This window comes from Tursiops truncatus, chromosome 6, assembly GCF_011762595.2.
Source record: "Tursiops truncatus isolate mTurTru1 chromosome 6, mTurTru1.mat.Y, whole genome shotgun sequence".
Lineage (NCBI taxonomy): Eukaryota > Metazoa > Chordata > Mammalia > Artiodactyla > Delphinidae > Tursiops > Tursiops truncatus.
The window spans coordinates 45,579,520-45,600,369 of record NC_047039.1 but is presented as its reverse complement, the minus strand read 5'-3'; the positions used below and the strand labels follow the sequence as shown (position 1 = coordinate 45,600,369).

The 20,850-nt window shown below is 38.9% G+C and overlaps 1 protein-coding gene and 2 pseudogenes across 1 annotated transcript; 2 read left to right on the top strand and 1 right to left on the bottom strand.

Annotated features, from left to right (window-relative positions):
• The first annotated feature begins 276 nt into the window (after window positions 1-276).
• Window positions 277-787, top strand: LOC117312796 (interferon alpha-H-like; annotated as a pseudogene).
• A 5,200-nt stretch (window positions 788-5,987) lies between these two features.
• Window positions 5,988-20,850, bottom strand: part of LOC141278964 (NADH dehydrogenase [ubiquinone] 1 alpha subcomplex subunit 1 pseudogene) — a 30,250-nt pseudogene continuing 15,387 nt past the window's right edge.
• Window positions 8,733-9,385, top strand: LOC117312610 (interferon alpha-4-like). The gene has a single exon (XM_033858046.2). It carries the CDS (start codon window positions 8,840-8,842, stop codon window positions 9,383-9,385), a length of 546 nt encoding a protein of 181 aa, XP_033713937.1. The 5' UTR covers window positions 8,733-8,839.

Below are 20,850 nucleotides of genomic sequence, written 5' to 3'. Positions count from 1 at the left end.
TGGGCTTCCGAAATGAATGTGTTTCTCTCACTATTAAAGCAGCACAAAGTTGGTCTCTGAGGCTTCAACGCCTTTTCTCTCGAGCTGCCAGACCCGCTGAAAACTGCAGACTCTCAGAAATCGGCGTTTCCCTAACAAGATCGATTAAAAAAGACATCCTGCGCCCTCTTGCGGCCGCCTAGAGAAGCGCGCTGTCCCAGGACCCAGGGAAGGAACCTTTTTTGCTGCTTGTTTAGCAGTGCCCGCCCGCTGCTCTGTGGCTCACTGAAATTCTCAATGGCCCAGATCTATTTGCTAGCGGCAGGAGTGATGCTCTGCTCCATCCCTGCTTGCTCTCTTGGCAACAAAGAAATCTTCATATATTTAAGACAGATGAAGAGGATCCCCTTTCAGTCGTGCCTAGAGGACAGAACCGACTTCAAAGTTCCTTGGAAAAGAGAGAATATCACCCAAATCCAGACGACTCAAGGCACCCGTTTATTGTCAACTGATGCTCCAACAGAACTTCAACCTCTTCACCACGGAGGGCAGCCATGCTGCTTGGAACAACACCCTCCTCGATAAACTTCTCTCTAACCTTGATCAGAGGCTGGACCAACTGGAGCAGCTGAGAAAAGGCAATCTAGATTGTCTCGATTTGGGACTTGCTGCCCAGGAGTACTTCCACGGAATCCATCTCTACCTGAAGGCAAAGGAATACAGCCCCTGTGCCTGGGAGGTTGTCAGAGTGGAAACTGAAAGGTCCTTTCCTTCATGTAAGAATCCTCAAAGAAATGTCAACAAATAAAACGAAAATTATATTTGTGACACTCTAATCAGATTAGTGTTTGCTTAGTGTTCCAAAGCAATCTTGATTCACATTTCCTCACAAGCTGATAAATGTCTGAAATGAAAATCATACTTTTACAAAAATATATTTAGACAGAAGAACACAATCTCTTTTCTTAAATAAACAATTTCATAATAATAAAAGGCCTGTTTAGGTTTTTGGGGGGTATTGCTATTTTCAACCTATGAAGTTTATTTTCTTTTTGTGTAAAGTTTTTAGGATAGTATGTTGTTAAAGGTATTTGTCAGTTAACTTAATGCTGGCTGCTGTAACAGGTAAACAGCAAACTGTCAGGAATTTGATCATAATAGAAATGTATCTTTTCTTCTTTTAAGGGCACAATGCAGGCCTTCCTGATCAGGTGAATATTCTGGTTGGCTCTGCTCCAAAGAGTGATTCGAGGACACGGGTACCCACTGTTGTGTGGATTTTTCCATCATCAACAGGTGACTCCAAATTTGTCTGTAGTACTTGAATCTATTCCACTCAGTGGTAAAGGGAAAAAGTCTGGCGGACCGCGTGGATGTTTTCAAGGGCCAGCACTATACAGGGCAAGAGCACTTCTGCTCATATTGCGTGGCCTGGATTTATCCTCATGGTAATCTAATTGCAAAGAAGTTGGGAAATTATTGGATGACTAATGGATGAGGAGACAAGTTCAGGGCATGAGACCACTTTTCATCTTTACACTATTTGTCCTAGTGAAGTTCTGGGTGGGGTGGAGGGGAACAACTAATGTTCTTGCTTGCACACACTTCATTAAAAACAATCTGACAAAAAATTCTTATTCCACAGTTTCAGCTTGGGGAAGATGATATGGATGTGACTCAGAGTTCACAGCATCATAGACTATTTGAAAGAAACATTCAAGTTGATGCCCAAAGGCATGGCCTATGAGGAAAATATCCACAAGTGTAGCCACATTACAAGTTGTTTCCTTATTTCCTGAGGGAGACAAGAAAAGAATGATCAGTCAGCTCCTTGCAAGTACTTGAGAATCACTGAGTGAAGAGTGAGTCTTCCACTCACCAGATCTTCCAAATATTAGAAATGCAAACTTGAAGAAAATATTCCTGCAAACAATCTTTAAAAAAATACCTCACACAAGCTTTCCTGGTGGCACAGTTGTTAAGAATCCGTCTGCCAATGCAGGGGACACGGGCTCAAGCCCTGGTCCGGGAAGATCCCACGTGCCATGGAGCAACTAAGCCTGTGCGCCACAACTACTGAGCCTGTGCTCTAGAGCCCACGAGCCACAACTACTGAGCCCACGTGCCACAATTACTGAAGCCCGCGCACCTAGAGCCCGTGCTCCGCAACAAGAGAAGCCACTGCAATGAGAAGCCTGTGCACTGCAATGAGGAGTAGCTCCCACTCGCCGCAACTAGAGAAAGCCCGCACGCAGCAATGAAGACCCAACACAGCCAAAAAAAAAAACCCCAAAAAACAAAAAAAACCTCACACAATATTCCATTATCACTTCCTCTGTAGAACCATGAAGAACTTTTAAAGTATCTTTAGATTATTGTCTTCTCACATCATATCTATCTAATATATGTTGGTATAATTATTTCTCCTATCATTACCATTATTGTGGATTGATGTTACATGAATATTGATTGAGCTCCTGAAATGACAGGGACTGGACTAGCTGTCTAGGAAACGGGGTTGGGTAAGATGGTGTCTCTCCCTTTAAGTATTTTACAGACTTCTGGGAGGTGTTCTGAGGATACAATAGGTCAGGTCATGTCTTACTATTTGGACTTCTTCAACAAAAGAGCATAGACTGGGTAGTTTGTAAAGAGCAGAAATGTACTGCTCACAGTTCTAGAGTCTGGAAATCCAAGATCTAGGTGTCAGCGTGGTCCAGTTCTGGTGAGAGGCTGCTTCAGGTCTCACACTGCAGAGTTCTCCTTGTATCAGCACAGGGCAGAAGAGGGAGGGATTTATCTTGACCTGTTTTATAACGGCCCTAATTCCATTTGTGAGGTCTCCATCTTCACAGCATAATCATGTCCCAAAGGGTCCGCCACCTGATATCACCACTTTGGTGGTTAGGACATCAATATATGAATTTAAAGGTCTTTAAAGGTTACACGCATCTAGAAATAAGAATATAGTCATACTGAGCAGAATGAGCAGGTTAGCAGGCAAAAAGAGTAGACGAAGGACTCAGAATCCAAACTCTTGATTTACAACCTGCCATAATGCTTTAATTATTATATGTCAAATATTGGAAATCAAACTGAAAAGGAGCCCACTGTCTCATGGGATGGAATGAAAACACAGGATGAAAATATTCATCATTTTTTGTAAGGAGTTTCCAAAAAATCTCAGGATAAAGGTAGTAATTATCACATTAGTAAAGATCCACGAAAGAGTAATGTGGTAAATGTCTGGTTGCTGTGAGCTATGAGGATCAGAGAGAGTTTGAGTTTAGATCCTTGGCTCTGTATATGACACCAGTCTAGTTATTTTCTATTGTGACATACTAGTGGACAAATTAGAGACAAGGCCATCCTTGTATGTTTAATATAGTTCTGGGCACAGGCTGAAAATTGTGCTGATCTTGCAACTCGAATCCCCAGCCACATGCACCTTAAAGGAAAGAGAATCCAAGTGATTTTAGCAATAAACTCAGTAGGCATTATTGATATCAGCAGGAGTAGAGTGAAAATGTTAGCCATTGTCTGTTATAATCCCAGTAAATATGGCTGTGAGGAAGCAAAATAGATTGGTCATTCGTAAATGTCTGCCAGGAGGAGGAGAAAATCTCAGAAAGTGTTTTAGTAAAATTACTTGTTGAGTCAAAAACTACTAGAACTTATGAATTAATTAAGCAAGGTAACAGAATACAAGATTAACATACAGAAATCTGTTGCATTTCTTTACACTAATGATGAAATATCAAAGGAAAAAGTAAAAATACAATCCCTTTTAAAATCTCATCAAAAAAATAATAAAATACTTAAGAATAAACCTGACCAAGGAGGTGAAAGACTTATAACCAAGAACTATACAACATTGATAAAGGAAACTGAAGATGATTCAAAGGAATGGATAGTTATCCTATGGGCCTGGATGGGAAGAATTAATGGCCATACTACACAAAGCAATCTACAAATTCAGTGCGATCCCTATCAAATTACCCATGACATCTTTCACAGAACTAGAACAAATAATCCTAAAATCTATATGGAACCACAAAAGACCCAGAATTGCCAAAGCAATCCTTAGGAGAAAGAACAAAGCTGGAGGTATAACCCTTCCAGACTTCAGACAATGCTACAAAGCTAGAGAAGTCAAAACGGCATGGTATTGGCACAAAACCAGACATATGGATCAGTGGAACAGAATACAGAGCCCAGAAATAAACCCACACACCTACAGTCAATGAATCTTTGACAAAGGGGGCAAGAATGTACAATGGAGAAAAGACAGTCTCTTCAGCAAGTGGTTTTGGGGAAGCTGGACAGCCATAATTAAATCAATTAAGTTAGAATACTTCCTCACACCATACACAAACATAAACTCAAAATGGCTTAAAGACTTAAATACAAGACGTGACACCATAAAACTCCTAGAAGAAAATATAGGCAAAATATTATCTGACATAAATTGTAGCCATATTTTCTTAAGTCAGTTTCCCAAGGCATAGAAATAAAAGCAAAGATAAACAAATGGGACCTAATCAAACTATAAGCTTCTGCATAGCAAAGGAAACCATTAACAAAATGAAAAGACAAGCTATGGAGTGGCAGGAAATATTTGCTAGCTATGCAACTGACAAGGCCTTAATTATACAAACAAAAATATACAAACAACTTATACAACTCAATAACATAGAAATAAACAACCCAATCAAAATATGGGCTGAAGACCTGAATAGACATTTCTCCAAAGAAGACATACAGATGGTCAATAAGCTCATGAAAAGATGTCAACATTGCTCATTATTAGAGAAATGCAAATCAAAACTACAATGAAGTATCACCTCACACCAGTCACAATGGCCATCATCAAAAAGTCTACAAACAATAAATGTTGGAGAGGATTTGGAGAAAAGGGAATCCTCCTACACTGTTGATGGGAATGTAAATTGGTGCAGCCACTATGGAAAACAGGATGGATGTTCCTTAAAAAAAGAAAACTAGAGTTACCATATGATCCAGCAATCCCACTCCTGGGCATATATCTGGAGAAAACTCTATTTCGAAAAGATACATGCACTTCAATGTTTATAGCAGAACTATTCACAATAGCCAAGACATGGAAAGAACCTGAATGTTCATCGACAGATGAATGGAAAGAGAAGATGTGGTATATAAATATACAATGGAATACTACTCAGCCATATAAAAGGATGAAATAATGCCATTTGCAACAACATGGATGGACCTAGAGATTATCATACTAAGTGAAGTAAGACAAAGACAAATATCACATGATATCACTTATATGTGGAATCAAAAAATGATACAAATGAACTTATTTACAAAACAGATACTGATTCACAGACATAGAAAACAAACTTATGGTTACCAAAAGGAAATGGGGGAGACGGATAAATGGAGTTTGAGATTAGCAGGTAAAAACTACTATATATAAAATAGAAAAACAACAAGGTCCTACTGTATAACACAGGAAATTATGTTCAATATCTTCTAGTAAACTATAATGGAAAAGAATCTGAAAAAGAATATATATATATCTGAATCGCTTTGCTATACACCAGAAAAACTAACAAACATTGGAATCAACTATACTTCAATGAAAATAAAATAAAATACATAGATGAGTCTATTAAAAAAAAATTACTTGCATGATTACACTGGGCTTGCTGCCAGGGATAATACAGGGAATGGATAGAGTCCAGTTACTAATGAGCTAATTTGCCAAAGATTATCACATACTACCATGTAAAGAGCAGGAATATAGAGGGCTGAGGCCACATGACTTCCTATGCAAAATAAAAGAATTCAAGATGGGAGATGAAAGTTAATTCTTTCCATGATAATAATATTTATCCAGTTATGAGTCAAATACAAAGATGTATTCATTCTGTTTAAAAGAACAGACTTGGATTGGAACTTCTGGAGGTCCTTAGGGAAATTTGAACATTAATGAAAAAATATGGAGAATGATTCAATTTTTTTTTTTTACTTTTTTATTTTTATTACACACTACAAGATACACTGCATGCTACACAATACACTGCATAACCTTCTAGCAGGGGTAGACAAGCATAACTGAGTTATTTTTCATCAATCAGGAAAATGCTTCCTTAATCAATGTTCTCCAAACCCTTTGACACATAGTAACGATTAACTGCAGAGATGCGCCTATTTCTTTCCATCAAATTCCACTGTTATGAATAATGGGCAACCCTTTTTTCCTTGCCCCCGTTAGTGAACCTGTGGATGCGTGCAGTGGCCATTCCCGGGATGAACAAGCACACAGCCATGACCGCGATTCCGGGGAGAATCTCGAACCACATCACGACAATTCAATTTTTCATGTTGCCTAAATTACGCATTCTCATTGGGGATGCTCCCATGGGTGCAAACATTAGTTTTCTGGGGTATGAACAAATCTCAGCCATTATAATGGCTTTGGTGTTCAAAGGTCAACCTTATCCAACAAAGTCTTATTCCTTTGTATTCATTTTGCTCTTCAGGTTTTCTTGTATATGATGTGAGAAGCATTGACACTGAGTTCATGAAATATAAACAAATGTCACGCAGGATCAGTGCTACAACCTATGGTGACTTAACTGTTCATTACAGGACTTTCTCGCCATCATTTGCTTGATCTCAGAGTCATAATGTGAGAAGTGTCCTTTACTTACTTATGAGCTGCCATTGGCTGTCTTGCGGATGCTGCTTATGTTTGAGCCTTGGTGTAATTTGGGCTTTGGGAATTAAGCACGAATAGGTTATATTTTATTATTTAATTCTACTAAAGTTATTTAGCACATCACTAATTATGCCTATTTCTAAACAGAAAACTGTTGACAATATCTAGATGAATACCTAGCAGCTAGTGAAGTTAAAAATTTTATGATATGAATCAAAATTAATAGTTAATTACCTAAAAATAAATGCTAAGTAAATAATTTAAATTTTCAGTGGTTTTAGCAGTTCTGATGATTTTATTTAAAATATATCTATACATTGGTACTATTATGAAATATTTATATAAATTTTTATTTGAAATTATAATTTGATATATTACTATTTATATAAGGAAATATATTACATTAAAAGTTACTCTGCATAATTAGGTAAATTTCACTCTATATCAAATACCCTATACAAATTCAAAGTAAAACCAGTATCAAATTTTTATTTAACTGGAAAAAAGATTAGCAAGTGAGCAATAAAATGGACATTACCACAGTCCTAGCATAAATTTCAGCAACTCCTTGGAAAACAAATTAGTTTTAGGTCTCAAGAACTTTAAAAAAGGTGATGTCTTTTGATTTCGTAATTATACTTTGTCAAATTGGGTACAATTTTATACCCAACGACATTCTCCCAACATGATTGGTAATTATGAAATTTTGAAATATTCTTCATCTAAAAAAAGTAAAATGTTAAACAAGGCTACATCCATAGACTAGAACATTATACAGTCATTGTAGATGTTCTATTTGAGTAATATTTTTAAGTTTATTTATTTATTTATTTTTGGCTGCATTGGGTCTTCGTTGCTATGCACAGGCTTTCTCTAGTTGCGGTGAGCGGGGGCTACTTTTCGTTGTGGTGTGGTGGCTTCTCTTGTTGTGGAGCACGGGCTCTAGGCGCACGGGCTTCAGTAGTTGTGGCACACAGGCTCAGTAGTTGTGGTGCACGGGCTTAGTTGTTCTGCAGCATGTGGGATCTTCCTGGACCAGGGCTTGAACTCGTGTCCCCTGAATTGGCAGGCGGATTCTTTTTTTTTTTTAAGTTGTCTTTTATCTAAATCTGTCTTTTTTTAAAAAAATAAATTTATTTATTTATTTTTGGCTGCATTGAGTCTTTGTTGCTGCGTGTGGGCTTTCTCTAGTTGCGGCGAGCGGGGGCTACTCTTTGTTGCGGTGCCCGAGCTTCTCATTGCAGTGGTTTCTCTTGTTGCGGAGTATGGGTTCTAGGCGCACGGGGTTCAGTAGTTGTGGTTCATGGGCTCCAGACCACAGGCTCAGTAGTTGTGGCACACAGGCTTAGCTGCTCCGCGGCATGTGGGATATTCTCAGACCAGGGCTCGAACCCGTGTCCCTGCATTGGCAGGCAGATTCTTAACCACTGCGCCACCGGAGAAGTCCCTGAGTAATTTTTAATGGCATGAGAAAATGTTTATAATATAGAGCTTAATTTAGAAAATCAGTAAGCTTCTTCAAATATATCTTTTGACTAAAAAAAAGTTACTCTGCAAACTTAGTTATAAAGTTAAATTAGTTGTCAATAACTTTTTATTTTTTCTTTTTGGCCACACTGCGTAGCATGTGGGATCTTAGTTCCCTGACCAGGGATCAAACCCGTGCCCCCTGCAGTGGAAGCGTGGATTCTTAACCACTGGACCACCAGGGAAGTCCCTAGTTCTCAACTTTTAAATATAATGTTTAGCTCAAATTTTTTTCATTCTTAACCCTGCATTGAATAAAACCAGTAAAATTTTCACTTTTTTTTTCTATGTATGCAGATATTCATGGAGTATATAAATACTCAGTACCTATGTGTTTTCAAACTTTCATGGGGGGGCAATTAGGAAAAAGCTATCTAAGAAGGCTCTGTGGGCAGGGGAAGAGGAGGCAATAATGGAAAAAATAATGGTTGAGAAATGTTGCCATAACCCATTTGGAGAGTGCAAAGTGAAAATCAAAAACAGAAGTAGAAATTAACGTTTAGAAAATGGAAACGAATGGGTTCCCATTTAAGACCCAGGCCTGAAGGAAGGTCTTCAGAGAACCTAGAGAGCAAGGTTCACAGAGTCCCCACCTCTGCCAGGCCGGCAGCATCTGCAGGATCCCCGATGGCCCCAACCTTGTCCTTACTCCTGGCCCTGGTGCTGCTCAGCTGCAACTCCAACTGCTCTCTGGGCTGCGACCTGCCTCAGACCCACAGCCTGGCTAACACGAGGGCCCTGATGCTCCTGCAACAGATGAGGAGAATCTCCCCCTTCTCCTGCCTGAAGGACAGAAATGACTTTGGATTCCCCCAGGAGGCGTTTGGAGGCAACCAGTTCCAGAAGGCTCAAGCCATCGCTGTCGTCCATGAGATGATCCAGCAGACCTTCCAGCTCTTCAGCACAGAGGGCTCGGCTGCCGCTTGGGATGAGACCCTCCTGGACAAGTTCTGCACTGCACTTTATCAACAGCTCACTGACCTGCAAGCCTGTCTGATGCAGGAGGTGGGGCTGGGAGGGACTCCCCTGCTGAAGGAGGACTCCATCCTGGCTGTGAGGAAATACTTCCACAGAATCACTGTCTATCTGCAAGAGAAGAAGTACAGCCCTTGTGCCTGGGAGATTGTCAGAGCAGAAGTCATGAGATCCTTCTCTTCATCAACAAACTTGTAAGAAAGATTCAGGAGGAAGGAACGACACACACCTGGTTCAACACAGAAATGATTCTCACTAACGAGACCACACTTCCACCTGTGCTGCCATGTCAAAGACTCATTTCTGCTCTCATGATGCCCTGAATTGAGTTAATTTGTCAAATGTTTTCAGGAATATTAAGCAACATGATGTTCTTCTCTACAGGCACTTGTTCCTCACAGATGCCCATGCTGATCTATCTATTTAAATATTTATTTATTTAACTATTTATAAAGATTACAATTATTTTTGTTCATACAATATTATGTGCACATTTACACTGTAGTTTCAGAGAAAAAATACATTCTTTGTATTTAGTCAATTTATTATTTTCTTTGTTCATTAAATTCTTTCTATAGAAAACTTCTGGTATTAGTTTCATCTTTAAAAAAGAAAACCAAGGCTGAATGTGCAATCTGATTAAACAATTGATGGTACAATTCATTTACCCATCAGTATTATATTCAAGTTAGAAGTAAAATAGACTTCCCCTAAGCCAGGTTGTATCCCTCCAGATATAGAGGTAAACACAACAAATACAGCTCATGCTCTCTTGTATCTTTGATTTTTGTAGGGAAAATAACCTAAAGACAGTATAAATAATATTTATTATATTTAAAATTAATACTAATTAATGTTAGAAATTAATATCAGTTAGATTTACTGCTATAATGAGAAGGTAAAAAATTGACTTCTCTCTGCAGAAGGTACATCAGTCCATGTGAGGATATAAACACAAAAGTTGTACATATTCTCTGTAGTTGGCTGGTAGACATCTAACTACAAATGTCTGTTGGATATTTGAGTTTGCAATTTACAAGCAATTCCATTAATTGGAAGGCATAGGAACAGAAGAGGTCAAATGAGAAGAGAGTATAGAATGAGAAAAGGACTTAAATTGAGTCCTATGGGGCTTCCCTGGTGGTGCAGTAGTTAAGAATCTGTCTGCCAACGCAGGGGACACAGGTTCAAGCCCTGGTCCGGGAAGATCCCACATGCTGCAGAGCAACTAAGCCCATGCGCCACAACTACTGAGCCTGCACTCTAGAGCCCATGAGCCACAACTACTGAAGCCTGCATGCCTAGAGTCCGTGCTCTGCAATGAGAAGCCACAGCAGTGAGAAGCCTGCGCACCGCAACAAAGAGTAGCCCCCCCTCGCCGCAACTAGAGAAAAGCCTGCGCGCAGCAACAAAGACCCAATGCAGCCTAAATAAATAAATTTTTAAAAAGAAATAAAATGAGTCCTATGACTTCCAACCTTAAAAGGGGGGGAACACCACAAAGGAAGCAGAGGTGGAGTGGCCATATGATAACAGAGGAGAGAGGACGGTGATAAGACCATGTTTACAAACTGAGACTGCTTAGAAGACTCAATGCGTTTGTAAAAAGTATGGATGGAAGTTGTCCCTTACATTGGAAAATAGGTGGCACTGGCGACCTTAGTGAGAGCCTGTTTGGTAGAATTAATCAGCAGAAACCATCATGGAGAAGGTGGAAGGATGAATAAGAGAAGGGAATGACAGTTTGTATAGAAAATTGGTTTGAGAGGTTTTCCTTAGGAAGTGGAGGAGAGAAATAGGGTGGGACCTAGAATGGAAGTGGTTTATTTTTTCTTGGCGTGGTTTTCCCTTTTTTGAAATATTTTTGTCTCTGAAGAGACTCCATGGATTTGATGTATTGACAACTCACATCAACATGTTTAATATTTGATATACTATAAATCATGACATATTTAATTACTTACAATGATTTACCATCAGTTTGATTAATAGGATGTTGAATGTCACTAAGCTGCTCTGTAGATTGAAATCATCCACTACATGGGAAACAGATGGCACTGACCTTACTGAGAGCTGATTTGGTGGGATTAATCAGCAGAACCCATACTGGAGTAGGTGGAGGGTAATAAGAGAAGAGAAGAACTCCCATTGTCATTGTTTCACCTGGGGAGTCACTTTACTTCTTTCACTCTCATCATAGTCAGAGTTGCATTTGTTTTCCTTTTGCCTCAGTGCATCCAATGCAATGACAGCTTTCTATGAAAGGTGAATGGAGAAAGAAAATCAAAAATGTGTAACGAAAATTATGGAAAATAATGGTATGGCCCCTTTATGTTTCTATTTTTACTTCTCTATTTTGGTTTCTGTTTCAAGATGAAACATAAAATAATTCAGAAGCAGCAAGACAACCATTGCCCAGAATAATACTAAATGAGAAAGAATTTATACAATTATAAAGACTCAAATCAGGAAAGCAAAGAAGTCTAATTTTACCTAGCATCATATGCCATACATCTTCACTGCTTGGCATCTTCACTGTGAGATGGAGAGTAATGAACCAAGAGGCTCAGTAGAAATGTACTAAATAATCTAATGATGCCTATTAATTGCTTTAATATAAGGTTCTTTTGGGAGGTCAGCAGAAGCTTCTGAAGAGAGGTCTAATGGAAAATCTGAAAATATTATTTGTTACTATTTATACCTTTTGTAATTATTATGTACTCTGTGCTAATGATGATACAATAGTGAACAAGACGTAGACCTTTCTCCCATGGTGGTTACTTATTGAGTAGGTCTAAGGAATGATTTTCAAGAAGACCAATCCAGAAGGATAAGGCAGCGTGGCTGACGTATAAAACAAAGAGGGCAAAAACAGAGACCAGGTCATAATTAAAATGCCATTCTTAGAAAGAACATTATTTACATTAAGTTTGACTTTAACAAAAAGACTTTCCTCATTTGAAAGAACTGAATCCACTTTTTGAAACATCTGAAATTTTGACAGTCACAGCCCAGGGGCACAGGCTCACTAAAAGACTGAGACCTAATCATAGGATTATAGAACACTTCCCCTCCCCATACCTACCATCACATCAACAGGATCCCTGTATAACAGGGGATTACAACAGAAAAGAACTGCACGTGTATGATTTTATATAAGAATTCTCTAGGGAAACCACATGACAACAGGGGAGAAAAAAAATCATCGACAAAAGAGGAAGTTTTCGCTTCTGACTTCTACAGCTATGGCAAACGGGAAACACATCCCAACTCCTAGCAAGATAAATATAAAACCTCATTCTAAAGGCCAGATTACATCAGTTACTTTTACCTAGTACATCACGTCCAACTTTCAATTGAAATTTACAAGTCTTACCAAAAGGTGAATAACACAGTTTGAAGAGAAGGAGCAAGCATCAGACCTAGACTCAGATATAGTAGATTTTGGAATTATCAGGACAGGAATTTAAAGTGACAGTGATTAATATGCTAAGGTGTCTAATGTATTCATGTAGTAGTTATCTACTTTATCTCAGTCATACTATGTATGGTGTTTAAAATAGTTTTGTTCATATGATACCATGTTCACATTCATAATATACTCAAATGTAACAAAGTATATTCAACTTCATCTTTTCTCAAATTACTTTCTTCTTTAGTTGATGAAATTCTTCCCCAGAAGACATCTTGGATTTGTTTATTCTTAAAAAAGAAATAGCTTAAATATGCAACCAATATTGAAAAACTATGATGAATTCACCTAGCTCATTCATTTTTTCCAGTCAGTTATGTTTTAAAACTTCATATTTCTATGTCAGATTATGTGATCGTTCTGAGAATACAAAGTTGAATACAAAAGTTGAAAAAATAAAAAGCCTCTTCCTTTGGAGCTTTCAGTTTGGAAAAGAAAGAGATGAAAAAATAGTAATCATAATCAATGAATTTCAATTATGTCTCATGTTACAACGATAAGTAGAGGACAAGGGATTCTCTCACCAGAAACAGAAGGGAGGGATGTCAAGAAGGGGAAAAACAGATGTAGTCTATAAAGTGCCCAAGAAACATCTAAAAGCAGACTTCCCATTGATAGATGAACATGTGGATCTGGAAACTACAACAATGTACATCCTGGATATATTAATTTGCAACTGTTTGTTGCCTATTTGGAAATCAGGACATGGTAACAGATGTCCTTCCTTAGGAGTAGACGGGTAGAATGAGAAGATGACCTAAAGCTTCTGAAAACCTTCAACTTTTATGACTGAGACAGAGAAGAAAAGCCTGGAAAGGGCACAGAGATGGAGCAGTCAGTGCACTTAGGAGTCAACCAGGGAAGAACGATCTTCAGAAAGCATTGAAGAAGAAGTCCCTCTTCTTAGGAGCAAAGCTATTATGTGATATCTTCACTCTTATCCTGACCAATTCTGTTAGGGTAGCTGAATTGAGGAAAGATGTCAGGTCAGCCTCCTACCTAACCAGTCAGCCCAGAAGGCTCTGTGTCTTTCAACTGAGCAAATCCTGGTATCTTTCACCTGGGCTATCTCAGTATCTTTCAAATGGGGAGGGGGGCACTTTATTCCCAGTGTCTTTCAAACAGGCTCTGAAGTTTCTTTCAGTTGGGGGCACTCCCCCCGAGGATCCTTCAATTGAGGGGCAGGTATCTGGTATATACTGCCAAATAAAACTCAGGATCATCAACCAAGAATTGGGAGATTCAAGAACCAGGAGACACTCACCCAGATTCATCTGGACTCTCCAGGAAGGTGGATGGGCACAAGAGGCGCTACTGGTACCAATGCTCCATATCCTCATAGAGTTGAGGTGAAGGAAAGAAGTCTGTTCTGGGTCCCTTCCTTGTTCGCCAAAGCTGTCCACTGAAAATAACACACAGCACGAGGGCTGTGACTTCAGCTTTTCTTGAGGGGCAGGGATGTGGTGAGCGTGCCCTCAGGCAAGGAGTCCAGGTTAGGAAGGGGACTCTGTCACTCTAGAGGAGAGGGTGTGACTAGATGTGATCTCTCCCTTGTGAGTGAGGTGTTGCTGAGAAAATACAATTCTCTTGGAATTAGGACCTCCACACCCATATTCTCCTGAAAAGAACCAGTATTCCTGGGGATGCTGGACCAGCCTGTGGAGGACTATAGGTCTCCAGTAAGAAAATGGCAGAAAGAAAGGGCAAGGTCTATAATAGTCCTGACCTTGTGGTCCCCCTGCAGCATAACCACATAGACATGAAGGAACATGTTCTAGAAGGAAAGGAAACATGGGAGAAGCTCATGGACTGATAGTAATCAGCCTGTGCTGTGAATCAGGCAGTAAATAAAACCCATCTTTTGGAGCTCTGAGCACATTGCTGAGTTGAGGGCATGCACTTAGTTTCACTGTGGTCCAGGTGAAGTGCTGAACTTCTGGACTTCTGGTCTCTCTGCTGATGGCACTGGTGATGCTCTGCTCTGTTCCCCCACATTTTACCCATTAGTGAATGTCATCTTAATTTCTTCCTCCAATCATTTCCCATATTCATGTAAGTTGGTAGCATAAGATAGGTTTTTGTTACCTTGAATCCACAGAGCCATTAGCTCTGTGTTTTCCACAGAGGACTCCCTGAAATGTTTGTAATTCAATCACTATCTGGTGCAGGGGCCATAACTCTCAAGGGTCTTGTCTATCACGCATCTCATAAATTTATGGTGAGAAATAATGGAGCAATCTACATGAATCACCGGGGATAATTAAATGTGTTTATTTTATAATTATTAGAATTATTAATTTTATTGATCACTAGGATCTCAGAAGTAATTGCCAGTTGATAATTTCATTTTATTTGTTGTATAAAATAATCAGAATATTTGTTATTTGGCCAACTCATCTCCACATTGGAAGTGGATGATAAATTACTGAAAACATAGAGAATTTGTAACAGCGAGGTTTGAGACAAGTGAACATTAGTGTGTTAGAAGTAAAGTATAGGGCTTTCCAGAAAATAAGTGATGGTTCAATACATGTGATTTGCACAGGTGTCTATGGTGTGGATAGGGAGGTGGAGTTTGGAATCTGACATATTAGGTTTTGAAACCTGGATTTGCCATTTACTTATTAGATTGTTTTATTTATATAAACCCTTAGCAGGTGGCTCTTTGGAAATGAGAATATTAACAAGTCAGTTTCAACTATGTTGGAAGGATTAAATGAGTCCCTCAGAAAAAGCAAAGGAATTTGTAGCTGGTATCATCATCATTTTTGATAAAGACTAAAGTCCGTGGAATCTGTCTGGTAGGTCCTTGGTGATCTTGTTCACAGTAGCATTGTAACACTTAATTAGTAATCAATTCAGGATGAATGTGCCATAGTAAATGAAGGCAGCAACAAGGAATGTGTTCTTTATCCTCAAATAAATGTTGGGAATGAAAAATATTCTAATGACCACAATACCTGCCATAACCACAATACCTTGGGATCTTATCACCAGACGGAATGTTTGTATGTACCCAAAATTCATACATGGAAACTCTAACCCTCAATGTGATGGTATTAGGAAGTGGGGGTGTTTGGGAGGTCATTAGGGTTAGATGAAGTTAGGAGGCTGGAGCCCTCATGAATGGAATTAATGCCTTCATGAGACTCACAAGACAGCTTGCTTCCTCTCTCTGCTCTCCAACATGTGAGGATACAAAGAGAAGCTGGCAGTGTGCAACCCAGAAGAGGACTCTCATCAGAACTCAACCTTGCTGGCATGCTGATCTCAGACTTCCAGGCTCTGGAACTGTGAAAATAAATTTCTGCCCTTTATAAGCCACCCAGTCTCTGGTACCTTGTTAGAACAGCCTGAACTAAGACACACAGCATCATTCAGTTAGCTCCTAGAATACACTAGCTGAGGTTGTGCCTAAATAGTTCAAGTTTAAATCATACATGACCGAGAGAAATTGTCACGTACAGTTATTCTCAATCCCTTTCTTGAAAAGAAGAACTGATATCTGTGCTCACAGGTTAAAAATCATAGAAGGTTAATCAAAGAGAGACAGGAACCATGGCCCATCTAAAAGATATGAGTATTAATGCGAGAAAGGAAATGGCAAGAAGTAGACTGAGGCTACAAGAAAGAGTACACTGGTGTTTGGTTCCTTCCAAGGCATAATCCCAAATAAGTTTGTAAAATTATTCTTATTCTAGTTTTTGAAAATATTTTGGAGGCCACTTAACCAACTGTTCCCTAACTATGTCTTGGTGTAAATATTTGCAGCAACCATTCCTTTAATCAGTAAACAGTCAGAAAAAGGGGCAATGAAATTTGCCAATTTGCTGAACTTCATTTACCAGTGAAAGTCAGTGATGCTCAATACCTTGAGAGTCAAAATATTTTTCATAATCTCAGTTTTCCTTTCAACTTTTTAGAAATAAATTTATTTATTTATTTATTTGTTATTTATTTTTGGCTGCATTGGGTCTTTGGTGGCTTCTCTTGTTGTGGAGCACAGGTTCTAGGAGCGCAGGCTTCAGTAGTTGTGGCATGTGGGCTCAGTAGTTGTGGCTTGCAGGCTCTAGAGCACAGGCTCAGTAGTTGTGGTGCATGGACTTAGTTACTCCATGGCATGTGGGATCTTCCCAGACCAGGGCTTGAACCCGTGTCCCCTGCATTGGCAGGCGGATTCTTAACCACAGCACCACCAGGGAAGTTCTCAACTTGTTTTTTTTAATTAATTTTTATTGGAGTATAGTTGCTTTACAATGTTTTGTTAGTTTCTGCTGTACAGCAAAGGGAATCATTTATATGTATACATTATATCCCCTCTTTTTTAGATTTCCTTCCCATTAAGGTCACCACAGAGCATTGAGTAGAGTTTCCTGTGCTATACAGTAGGTTCTCATTAGTTATCTATTTTACACATAGTAGTGCGTATATGTCAATCTCAATCTCCCAATTTACCCCTTCCCCTTCCCCCCTGGGTATCCATAAGTTTGTGTCTCTATTTCAGCTTTGCAAATAAGTTCATCTGTACCATTTTTCTAGATCCCACGTATAAGCAATATTATACGATATTTTTCTCCTGACTTACTTCACTCGGTATGACAGTCTCTAGATCTATCCACGCCTCTGCAAATGGCACTATTTTGTTCCTTTTTATGGCTGAGTAAATATTCCATTGTATATGTGTACCACATCTTCTTTACCCATTCCTCTGTTGATGGACATTTAGGTTGCTTCCATGTCCTGGTTATTGTAAATAGTGATGCAATGAACATTGGGATGCATGTATCTTTTGGAATAATGGTTTTCTCTGGGTATATGCCTAGGAGTGGGATTGCTGGGTCATATGTATGGTAGTTATATTTTTAGTTTTTTATGGAACCTCCATACTATTCTCCATAGTGGCTGTACCAATTTACATTCCTACCAACAGTGTAGGAGGGTTCCCTTTTCTCCATATCCTCTCCAGCATTTATTGTTTGTAGATGTTTTGATGATGGCCATTGTGACCAGTGTGATGTGATACCTCATTGTAGTTTTGATTTGCATTTCTCCAATAATTAATGATGTTGAGCATCTTTTCATGTGTTTGTTGGGCATCTGTATGTGTTTTTTGGAGAAATGTCTATTTAGATCTTCCTCCCACTTTTTGATTGGGTTGTTTTGTTTTTGATACACTGAGCTGCATGAGCTGTTTGTATATTTTGGAGATTAATCCCTTGTTGGTTGCTTTGTTTGCAAATATTTTCTCCCACTCTGAGGGGTTTTTGTTTTGTTTATGTTTTCCTTTGCTATGCAAAAGCTTTTAAGTTTACTTAGATCCCATTTGCTTATTTTTGTTTTAATTTTCATTACTCTAGGAGGTGGATCAAAAAAGATCTTGTTGCGATTTATGTTGACGAGTATTCTGCCTATGTTTTCCTCAGAGTTCTACAGTGTCTGGCCTTACATTTAGGTCTTTGATCAATTTTGAGTTTACTTTTGTGTATGGTGTTGGGGAATATGGTTCTTCTTTTCCAATTTGTATTCCTTTTATTTCTTTTTCTTCTCTGATTGCTGTGGCTAGGACTTCTAAAACTATGTGGAATAACAGTGCCAAGAGTGGATATCCTTGCCTTGTTCCTGATCTGAAAGGAAATGCTTTCAGTTTTTCACCATTGAGAATGATGTTTGCTGTGGGTTTGTCATATATGGACTTTATTATGTTGAGGTAGGTTCCCTCTATGCCCACTTTCTGGAGAGTTTTTATCATAAATGGGTGTTGAATTTTGCCAAAAGCTTTTTCTCCATCTCTTTAGATGATTTTTATTCTTTAATTTGTTAATATGGTATATCACATTGATTGATTTGTGTATATTGAAGAACCTTTTTGCATCCCTGGGATAAATCCCACTTGATTATGGTGTATGAACCTTTAAATTTGTTGTTGGATTCTGTTTGCTAGTATTTTGTTGAGGATTTTTGTGTCTATGTTCATCAGTGATATTGGCCTGTAATTTTCTTTTTTTGTGATATCTTTGTCTGGTTTTGGTATCAAGGTGATAATGGCCTCATAGAATGAGCTTGGGAGTGTTCCTTCCTCTGTGATTTTTTGGGAGAGTTTGAGAAGGATAGGTGTTAGCTCTTCTCTAAATGTTTGATAGAATTCACCTGTGAAGCCATCTGGTCTTAGACTTTTGTTTGTTGGAAGATTTTGTTTGTTTGTTTGTTTGTTTGTTTGGCTGCATTGGGTCTTTGTTGCTGTGCGTGGGCTTTCTCTAGTCGCGGCAAGTGGGGGCTCCTCTGCCTTGAGGTACGTGGGCTTCTCATTGCAGTGGTTTCTCCTGTTACAGAGCACAGGCTCTAGGCACGCAGGCTTCAGTAGTTGCAGCATGCAGGCTGTAGAGTACGCAGGCTTCAGTAGTTGCAGCACACGAGCTCTAGGGTGTGCGGTCTTCAGCAGTCATGGCGCACGGGCTCAGTAGTTGTGGCGCACCAGCTTAGTTGTTCCACAGCATGTGGAATCTGCCAGGACCAGGGATTAAACTCATGTCCTCTGCATTGGCAGGCTGATCCTTAACCACTGTGCCACCAGGGAAGTTCCTGTTGAAAGATTTTTAATCACAGTTTCAATTTCATTACTTGTGATTGGTCTGTTCACATTTTCTATTTCTTCCTGGTTCAGTCTTAGAAGGTTATACCTTTCTAAGAATTTATCCATTTCTTCCAGGTTGTCCATATTATTGGCATATAGCTGTTTGTAGTATTCTCTTATGATCCTTTGTCTTCCTGCAGTGTCAGTTGCAACTTCTTTTTCATTTCTAATTTTACTGATTTGAGTCCTCTCCCTTTTTTTCTTGATGAATCTGGCTAAAGGTTTATCAATTTTGTTTATCTTCTCTAAGAACCAGCTTTTAGTTTCATTGATCTTTGCTATTGTTTCCTTCATTTCTATTTCATTTATTTCTGTTCTGATCTTTCCTTCTACTAGCTTTGGGTTTTGTTTGTTCTTCTTTCTCTAGTTGCTTTAGGTGTAAGGTTAGGTTGTTTATGTGAGATATTTCTTATTTCTTGATGTGGGACTGTATTGCTATAAACTTCCCTCTTAGAACTGCTTTTGCTTCATCCCATTGGTTTTGGGTCATCATGTTTTCATTATCATTTGTTTCTAGGTATTTTTTGATTTCCTCTTTGATTTCTTCAGTGATCCATTGGTTATTTAGTAGTGTATTGTTTAGCCTCCATGTGTTCGTGTTTTTTACTGCTTTTTTCCTGTAACTGATTTTTCTTTCTTTTTTTAAATACATCTTTATTGGAGTATAATTGCTTCACAATACCATGTTAGTTTCTGTTGCACAACAAAGCATTTCAGCCATATGCATACACATGTCCCCATATCCCCTCCCTCTTGAGCCTCCCTCCCATCCTCCCTATCCCACCCCTCTAGGTCATAGCAAAGCACCAAGCCAATCTCCCTGTGCTATGCTGCTGTTTCCCACCAGCCAACTATTTTATATTCAGTAGTGTATATATGTTGATGCTACTCTCACTTCGCCCCAGCTTCACCCTCCCACCCTGTGTCATCAAGTCCATGCTCTATGTCTACCTCTTTATTCCTGCCCTGCAACTAGGTTCATCAGTACCATTTTTTTTTTTTTTAGATTCCATATATATGCGTTAGCATACAGTATTTGTTTTTCTCTTTCTGACTTACTTCACTCTGTATGACAGACTCTAGGTCCATCCACCTCACTACAAATAACTCAATTTCATTTCTTTTTATGGCTGAGTAATATTCCATTGTATATATGTGCCACATCTTCTTTATCCATTCATCTGTCGATGGACATTTAGGTTGGTTCCATGTCCTGGCTAGTGTAAACAGTGCTGCAATGAACATTGTGGTGCATGTCTCTTTTTGAATTATGGTTTTCTCAGGGTATATGCCCAGTAGTGGGATTGCTGGCTCATATGGTAGTTCTATTTTTAGTTTTTTTAGGAACCTACATACTGTTTTCCACAGTGGTTGTATCAATTTACATTCCCACCAGCAGTGTAGGAGGGTTCCCCCTGTAATTTATTTCTAATCTCATAGCATTGTGGTCAGAAAAGATGCTTGATATGATTTCAATTTTCTTAAATTTACCAAGGCTTGATTTATGACCCAAGATGTGGTCTATCCTGGAGAATGGTCCATGAGCACTTGAGAAGAAAG